At 37.9% G+C, this 9509-nt stretch overlaps 1 protein-coding gene across 1 annotated transcript in view; it reads left to right on the forward strand.

Annotated features, from left to right (window-relative positions):
• RRM2B (ribonucleotide reductase regulatory TP53 inducible subunit M2B) overlaps positions 1–3479 on the forward strand; it is a 49275-nt gene extending 45796 nt beyond the window's left edge. Inside the window, exon 9 of the mRNA XM_027770705.1 lies at positions 2189–3479. Coding sequence (XP_027626506.1) covers positions 2189–2341 — 153 coding nt within the window. The 3' untranslated portion in view covers positions 2342–3479. The remainder of the gene's footprint in view (positions 1–2188) is intronic.
• The last annotated feature ends 6030 nt before the right edge of the window (positions 3480–9509 follow it).

Here is a 9509-nt window from a genome sequence, read left to right on the forward strand (position 1 = left end):
ATATATATATATATATATATATGCATATGCATATTTTCAAATTTGTGTATTTCTTTTTTCCATGAGAGACAGAGATAGGTACATACAACAGGATCTTCACACCATGATCCACCCCAAGCCTCAGTCTGCCAGGAACATAGACACATGCTCACATGTCTGGCATATAGAGGTAGACCTGGAGATACGAACCTGGGACCTTCCCATGGCTAATCCATTTGAATATATTCTTATGTGTGGTGTCCATAATTCCTGTTGGGATACTCCTAAATGAAGAAATCCTCTTTCCTGGTTGCTGGCTGATGATGTGGTGGTTAAGGTGCAGGACTCCCACGTGACTGACTACAGTTCAAGTCCCGGTCCTGGTGGCTGCTTTTTCACTTCCCCTCCCTTTCTCTCTCTCTAGTCAAATTAAAGAAATAATAACAATATGGGACCAGCAGTTAGCATAATGGCTATGTCGCTGGACTCCCACGTAGTTGACCACGGTTCGCGTCCCGGACCGGGTGGCTTAAAACTCACGCCGGGCGTGTGCGTGCCCAAGATCCTGAGAGGAGAATGGAGGAGAAGGGGTTGCGGCGTGGCCACCCCCCGCCGGGGGATTATTTCTCGCTTTCTGTCTCTCTGTCTCTCTTGTCTGGCAAGCGCACATGCCCTGTAGCAAAAACCTCTCAAAAAAAAAAAAAAAAAAAAAAAAAAAAAAAAAAAAAAACAAAAAAAAAAAAAAAAAAAAAAGAAAGAAATAATAACAAAAGATAAAATGAAATATGGGGCCAGCAGTTGGCATAATGGCTATGTCGCTGGACTCCCATGTAGTTGACTGTGGTTCAAGTCCCAGACCTGGTGGCTTAAACTTACGCCAAGTGCATGTGTGTGCATGCCCAAGATCCTGAGAGGAGAATGGAAGAGGAGGGATTGTGGAGTGGCCATCCTCCCTGGGGGATAATTTCTTGCTTTCTGTCTCTCTGTCTTTCTGGCGAGTGTATGCGCCCTATAGCAAAAACCTCTCCAAAAATAAATAAATAATTAAATTAAATTAAATTAATCAATCTTAAAAAAAAGAGGGATCTTCTTTCTTTGCCCCTTATGAATCATTATGATGCCCCATAGTTCTATCAAGCTGTGTCTCTAACTTTGCTTCTTGAATTCAAAAGCAGTAAAAATGCTTCTCATCAACCTATGTTGTACTTTTTGTTTGCAGACATTTAGTCCCTATCAATAGCATTTATTGTCTCCCCCTATCATGGTGCCTTAATGTTAATTTGTTGATTTTATTTTTCTAAACTAAGAAACTTACAACCATTGTACATTGTTGGTGATTTAATTTTTTTTTTAAATCATGTGTCATATACATGGTAATATCTGAGAAAAATGTCTATAGTATGTATTATGTTTTGGATCTCTCAAACTGTAAAAATATTTTCATTTGGTTGATATTAAATCTTTCCTTTCCAGGAAGGCCTCATAGCATAGAAATTAAGTGCTATGCATAGAAAGCTGGATCCCACATGGCCAACCATGGTTTGAGTACCAGCTTTGATGGCTTGAAAACATACTGGTTGCATGTGTATGTGCCCAAAATCACAGTGGGCTGAAGAAATGGAGGAAAAGGGATCGTGCCAAATCAAGGGGTGCTTTTTCTCTTTCTCTCTCTGATGAGCTCACATGCCCTCTGGCCATTAAAACCATATCTTTAATTTCCTTAAGTAATCTCTTTTATTCCTTTCTCTTTTTAAATACTACCAGGATGCTGTTATAGTTTCTTGAGGAAGTTAATAGAAGATCTCAGTCATTTTAAAATTTGTCACTCAGGCTGTGGCATGGAAGTTAACGTGGCCAGCTATGTGGCCTGAGCCCCTGACTCAGTGTGGCTTAAAAAAAACATGCCAGATGCATGTACTTGCATTCCCAAAATCTGGAGAGGAGAATGGAGGAGAAGGGACTATGGCCTGGTCATTCCCCTTGGGACGAGGTCCTTTCTCATGTTCTCTCTCTCTCTCTCTTTCTCTGGCAAGTCTCAAGTGTTGACTTGGTCAGCCTTGACTGCCTCCAGGAAGTTAGAGGACTAATGTGATCCTGTACGTGATTTGACAGGTGTTAGTAGTGAGCTCTGCTTTTGTCATTTTTGCTCTTCTTGTGAGATATAATTTGGTCTCTTCAAAATATCTAATAACGTTTCTTTTCTTTTCAGATATTTCATGCAGAAAATCCCTTTGATTTTATGGAAAACATTTCATTAGAAGGGAAAACAAATTTCTTTGAGAAACGAGTTTCAGAGTATCAGCGTTTTGCAGTTATGGCAGAAACCACAGATAATGTCTTTACCTTGGATGCAGATTTTTAATACCCTCCCCTATTTTATTTTATAACCTTATTACCCTGTCTTCTGCTAAATAGCAGTTTGTTTTCCTCTGTTGTGTGTATTTTTGTTTTTGTTTTTAACTTAAAATTTGTCCTTTAAAGACATGGTGGGGGGCACTGCTAAATATTAAATTCAAAGCCAAATTTGAGTTGGGTTTCTATAAATGCATTCTGATTTTCCTGTATAACAACTGGAATGTTACACCCAAATGCTTTTGTTTTGTCACTAGGACTGTAAGATGACATTACATTATGTAATGGTTAAGAGCATGGGGCAAGGAGTCAGATATGAGTTTGAGATTTTTCCTTTAGTCTTTTGTGTGATCCTTGGCAAGTCAGTTCATCTCTGTAAACCGCAGTGTACTTATCTTTAAAATGAGCATAATAGTGAATCTTAAGGTCACAGAATAGACATGAGGATTAAGATATAAAAACTAAGTGCTTAACCAACAGTACTATGATTAGTATCACTGTTAATCATTATCATCATTTTTTTTGATAGTATTAATTGCAATGATGTTGTGATAGAATGCTCTCATCTCCTCAATGTAATTATGATTCTAGGTCCTAAGATCTAGAAATAGACATTTGTATTTTTAACACTTGGAGGAGGAATGTAAGTATTTTCTTTAAAAGATCATAATTCTCATTAATGTGAGAATAACTTCAAATTCCTCGGTATGTAATAAAGAAATTTAGTTCTTAGTAGTTTTAGGAAGGATAATTATGGAGTGGAATACAGAAAGTTATCATGGCAGTTGATCTTGTAACTGAAATGATTCTTTTTCAGAAATTAAAAAAGTAAGTATTCCTATATTCGACCCTGGAATATTTACAGCTAGAATGAGTTGACTGGAACAGCAGTTTCTAAAAAATATTCTGAGACCTACTAGTCCCTGTGGATATTCTGTTAAGAGATTCAATTGTCAGATGGGTCTGCAAAATACAGGATACTCCATCTTTAGAATGTACAGGTAGTCCATCAAAGACTGAGATGTTCTGCAGCACGTAAACTCATCTCATCTTGCATATTCTCAGCTTATTTAACACAAATCTGTTGTTCATCTGTTAACATCTCAGTCACCTAGTGTTCCTCACAACATAGATGGGAAAAAGCTGACCTCGAATAATTTGTACATAGAGGAAAGGAAGAAAAAAAGTGAGAACATGGTAGGGATTATTAAACCCTTTTAAATTTGTCCCAAGCTGGAGTCAGCAGATGATGTGGTGGTTAAGGCACTGGACACTCCCACATGGCCGACCACGGTTTGAGTCCTGGAACTGGGGGCTTGCTTTCTTACTTTCTCTCTCTCTCTCTCTCTCTCTCTCTCTCTGTGTGTGTGTGTCTGGTCAAATCAAAATAAATGAATGAATAAATTTAAAAAAATAATTCTTTTAAAAAGTTTGTCCCAAGCTGAGTAATGAACCTGTAATTAGCTGTGTTTACTTACACTCTTAAAATTTTTAATGCTGTTATAAGAGCTGGTTGTTTTAATGGAACTGTGTATGCTCCATGGTAGTAGATGGTAAGGGAGATGGTGGTCTCTAGAGAAGACTGAGGAGAGACCAGGAGCCAAGGGTTCTAAGAAGGCTGCCACCTTTTTATTTTTAGGAAGTATCAAGAGTTAGCCCAAGTGCCATCAAGCATTAGTTCCCCACTCGCAACAAAATGTACTTTATAAAATTCTGGAAGCTAAAATTTTGAGATTTTTTTCTCTTTGCACAATTTTTTGCTCCATTCATTCCATAAGTATCTAATTGATCAAAACTGAGAGTCCTCAAATACACACAAAAGGAGTAGGATATAAATTTATTTATTAAAAAGTATATCAGAAATGAAATATTTTGGCCTATGATAGCACCATTTAATTCGACAGTGCTTTATAGTTTACTGAGTATTTTTACATATCTGATATCACAACAAACTTACGAGCTTGACAGAGCAGCTATTACTTGAAATATTACAAGCAGAGACAGTGAGGTTCAGAGATGTTAAAAAACTTGGCCAAAATCTTTTCATAGTCACTGCCTCTATAGTATAATTCTTCTTTAGAGGTTGTCATGTCTCTTATATTTAGTCCTTTGCCATCTACCTTAATTTGTTTTTTTTTTACCTGTTTTCTCATTAATTAATGTACTATATACATTAATTAAGGTACCTATTACATAGGTACTAAATAACTTTTTTATATAATACATTAATTAAGGTATAATGTAAATTAATGAAAATACAAAAATATAGAGAAATATTTGCACTGTATTTTGGTAATATGTTCAAAGATTTTTATCTACTGCTCAGCAAAATTTAAGATTTAAAACTGATGATATCTGTAATAACACCAGAATGAAAGAAAAAATGTTTTACAATGCATATTCCTTTTGTTTTGAACCCAACTTTTTCTCATAGGTGATGACAGGTGCCTTACTGTGAAACTTATTTATAATAACAATAACTCAATTCAGATAGAAGTCTTACTACTAAATACTAGACTTTTAATACACTGGTTTATTATATTTGATATTCTTTATCCTTTCCCAAACCTTCAAGCCAGGCTGCACATTTATGTATTATGTTCAGTACTTTGGTTCTTAATTTCTTTTAAGTATTATCTTGTGGATAAAGAAAAAAAGACAAGAATATGTTTATAACTGTTTTCTCTTTTTTACAGTGTACATATTTAAATCATTGCTGCAATAAAGTTAATTAGGAATATAAAAACTCATAATTTTATGGTAGATTACATTTATTTAAAATGTTCCTAGTCTGGCCCCAAAGCCTCATGTTTAATAGATGCAGGTTTAAAGGAGAATCTGATATTTCTGAGGCCTTAGCAGAAAGGATTTAATCCTTGAAATTTGGGGCTTCCTTCTGTTAAAGAAAATATATGTTACAATGGAAAGCTGGGTAATGATTTTTTTTTTTGTACAGATAAGTAAGTTGACATTCTTAACTTATGTATTTAACTCTGTTTTAAAACTACGTTTTGATTTTTCTAAATGTCTGGTCATTTAGCAAAGTTATTTGCTACCTATGTAATAGATTAGTCAGATAGATATGAACAGGTAGTCTTAAGACACCAACAGAAAGGGCACTGGTCACATCACTCATTGTCAGGGGCTGCAGCCAGACTCCAGGCACTGAGCAGAAGGTTATCTAACATTCACTGCATAAGCTGTCATAAGAGGGCATGGTGGATGTAACTTTCTTCCCCTTCCATAGCAATGCTTGCACACTCAGGAACTGTCCTGAGTACTGGACTGATACTTAATTTTGCACTGGCGGCGCTAGACTGGTATGGACAAAAGTGTCCCTAGGTGCATGCTCATACCTTCAAAGTCCACAATGGGCATGAGTAGACTTCTTTCAACCAGTCATTGGATTCTCTTTACCAAGCAAGAAATACACAAGCACAACAAAAGCCTGCAAATAATAACAGAGTCAGCCACAGTCACAGACCTCCCCTCCTAAATATTCATGACAAGACCCTGCAATAAAAGTAACACCTAACCTCATTCCCTATGTCATTGTTACCTGCCAGCCTGCCCAGTGGAACCTCTATGAAAGTACTATTGAACTTCTTTTCTTTCCTCTACTTTTCTTGTGGCTATATCTTTATTTGTGTCTTGAGATAGGTTTCTAATCTTAGAGATCTTGGCCCAGGAACTAAGGATCACATCATAATGCTCCCCAGTTCCGCCATCTGATAACACCAACTCTGCACACAAGAAGCTTTATATTGTACCTGAATAATATTTTCCTAAAATACATTTTGGTTAATCAAGCCAATCATGTATGTACAGAATTTGTTTTTCTTTTCTTAAAAGATAGGACTTGTTATTTTTGTGTTTGTTGAAATAAACTATCAGAGCTACATCATTTTGTGTATAATCCTTTTTTGAGTAAGAATGTTTGTTTCTTTTTAAGTTCAGGGGCCAGCCTAGTAAGGAATGTATCTATTTTCTATTTGTTTATTCAGATAAATGCATACATAAATCCATACGTGTTGTTTTATTCAACTATTGCTCCCACCAAGTTCAAGTCCTCTTGAGGCCTCTCACTATTCTCCATCAGCCTCTCTTCATGTTTGTATCCAGTTGAGATTAAGCAATCTATCATATTACTAGTAGAAGCATATCAGTGCCCTAAACTCTGTTCTTCATCTGCTGGATTTCTACTGGATCTAGAAAGATCCAAGAAAATCTTTGACATGTAGTAGTTAGAGCAGCAGTTTCCAGAATCCATAAGATTGAAGGAGCGGTTACTTAAACCAGAGGAAGAGAATTGAGAATTTTGCAGGGCTGAAGAAGCAGGCTGATTCTAAGTAACCAAAGTAAAAGTGGAATTGAGAAAATCCCTTGAGATAAGGACTCACTAAGACATAGTCTTAGCAAAGATCAGAAAAGGGGTATGAGAAGCTAATGCAAATCTTCTGGGAAGGTGCAAGGATTGAAAGCATAGGTAGAAAGGTTGCTTTTAGGAGGAAGTACATTTCCTCTGTTGTAACAGGGAATCTAGAGAAGCGTGGATGGTGATGGAGTTTAGTAGGTGACATTGTAAATGTTTCATGTGTTGACTTAATTTCTCTGAAAAACTGACCCCCTTGGGGAGTGGGAACATATGAGACAGCAGTTACTGAGTATGGACATTATAGTAGATCCTGTTTTCCTCATTCTTTGACTTTCTCTCTATCAGCATTTAGCTGTTGCAATACATATATGGAAAAACTGATTTATTGCATTTATAACAGAGCTGAAGATTTTCTTGGGCTTTTCTATATATGGCAAAGTATTGCTGTGGAACCGAGTATTGATATGAGTGCTATTACTATTGGTTTGTCAGAAAAGTCATGACACATTTTTGCATAGAAAAACAGAAAAATACATCATGACTTTTCTGATGACCCAATAGTATATGTTGGATCTCACCTGGAAACAAGGAGACATGAAGAGAGAGGCTCCTAGATGAGGAGAAACTAGATGAGTGAGAGGACTGGGAGAGGAGGGTTCCTGATTAGCTCTGAGAACTGGTGAGAGAAATAGTTGAACAAAATGATCTGGAAGGGGAAGAGATTATGGTCAGAGTGAGCTTCTGGAGTTGGTGATTGAGGACATAGGAAGAGTGAAAAAGGCAGCTGAGGTGTAGTGGGGGAGTTCAACAGGGAATTCAGGGTTTGTCACTTTGGTTGGATCCTGAGAGTCAGGTATTTAAATCTTCAGTTAAAGAGAGGTACTGTCTGGAGGACAAGGTGGAGAGTAGAAGAAAGTATAGCTGAGTTGTGAGTCTCGAAAGAGCAGGGATGAAAAGAATGGGGTGTAGTCTGTAGCCTGGAGGTATAGTTGGTGGCAAACTGAATTATAGTGCTGGAAGCCACTTGGCTGACTACTGGGTCATTGGAAAAGTCATGACACATTGCTGCGTAGAAAAATATGTAGGTTGGATCTCTGGGGTGGATTGAAAGTACAATGGGTGTGTGTGAGCATGCCCAAGATCCTGATGAACTGGAAGGTTGCACAAGACCCTGTTGTGGATGCTTTTATCTTTCTCAATTTCTGTTTCTTATATGTACATACATGGTCTCTAACATGAATAAAGATAAACTTTTAAAAACTTTAGAAAGGAAGAATGGGGTGTTCATATTCTAGAGTGGTAATGGGATCAAAGAGGATCCTAGCCCTACTTTCTCTCATGTACCTGAGACATGAGACATCCATGGAGATATCAGAAACTAAAAGCTTTACGGGACTGTATGGTGGTACAGTAGTAAAATGCAATGCTCTTTGAAGTTGACCTGCACGGGCAGGTTCTGGGTTCTAATCTGGAGTCCTCCCTGAGTATACTGAGCACACGTGTGTCCATCCAGGGCTGGCCGAGGGTAGATCATAGCATCCAGACCCTGTTGGGGGTGCTGTCTCTCTTTCTATGTCATGGAAGAAATAAACTTTGAAAAATTATAAAAGTATCCTTTGAGGGACCAGCAGTTGGCGTAATGGCTATGTCGCTGGATTCCCATGTAGTCAACCATGGTTTGAGTCCCGGACCTGGTGGTTTAAACTCATGCTGGGCACATGTGCGTGTGTGCCGAAGATTCCAAGAGGAGAACGGAGGAGAAGGGATTGTGGTGTGGCCATCCCCCTGGGAGGGGGAGTGGGTTGATTTCTTGCTTTCTGTCTCTGTCTTTTTGCTGCGTGTATGCGCCCTATAGCAAAAACCTCTCCAAAAAAAAAAAAAAAAAAAGGGAAAAAAAGTATCCCTTGAGAGGGCTGAATGGGAAAAAATTTCCTGAGGAGTGTCTTATTTCAGATGACACAGGCAGTACAGTGTTGTTGATTGATTTTGAAGCAGAGGGTTACCAAAAACTCAGGGCAAGGATTTGGGAGGGAGAAGACAAGTGAGACTGGGTCAAGAATGGGGCCGTAGGGGGCATTATGAGGATGATGGTGAGAATGGAGATAGCTGGGGTTGGTACTGACTTGGTAGAACCATCTGAATTGAGGTGCTGTGGGTGGGGCAGTGAAGAACCATCATCCTGTGGTGAAAAACAGCTGTCCTAGTTTTATGTGACCTTTGTGGGTGACATGTTTATAGCAGAATAGCACTTACTGTGTTTCTGGGCTTTCTGCATTCTGTGCCAGCACTCATAACCACAACTACTGTTCTCTCATGTCTCCTTCTAGCAGGTTTATACATCATAGAAAAGAAGAAGGTAAGAAGTATCCTCCAGTGACTTATTCAGTATCTGAATAATGGTCAGGGTTTGTTCTTGGCATGCTTTCATCATTAATGGTAACTGTCAAGTTCTGAGAACAGAAATGTCTGTTTCATTGTCTCTTGAAAACTTAATTCTCCATGAAATCACAAATATTAGTACTTACTTTAGAGTTTACAAGAGGATTTTTGCAATTTTATTATTACGGTTATTTCATTGGCTCACTAACTTTATGAGAAACTGCTTTGTCATAGTAATACAATGGATGAGAGACCTGAGGCTCAGCAAAGTTAACTTCCTTGTCCAAGGCCACACCATAAGTAAATGTTAGTGGCAGAACTCGATTCCAATATTTAAATCCAATAATTTTTTCATTGAGTGTACCCAGATTTCTATTCCTACTGCCAGCTGAACTCAAGAATATTTTGGTGGGATATAATCTCC

Source organism: Tupaia chinensis, unplaced genomic scaffold (assembly GCF_000334495.1).
Source record: "Tupaia chinensis unplaced genomic scaffold, TupChi_1.0 Scaffold000154_1, whole genome shotgun sequence".
Classification (NCBI taxonomy): domain Eukaryota; kingdom Metazoa; phylum Chordata; class Mammalia; order Scandentia; family Tupaiidae; genus Tupaia; species Tupaia belangeri.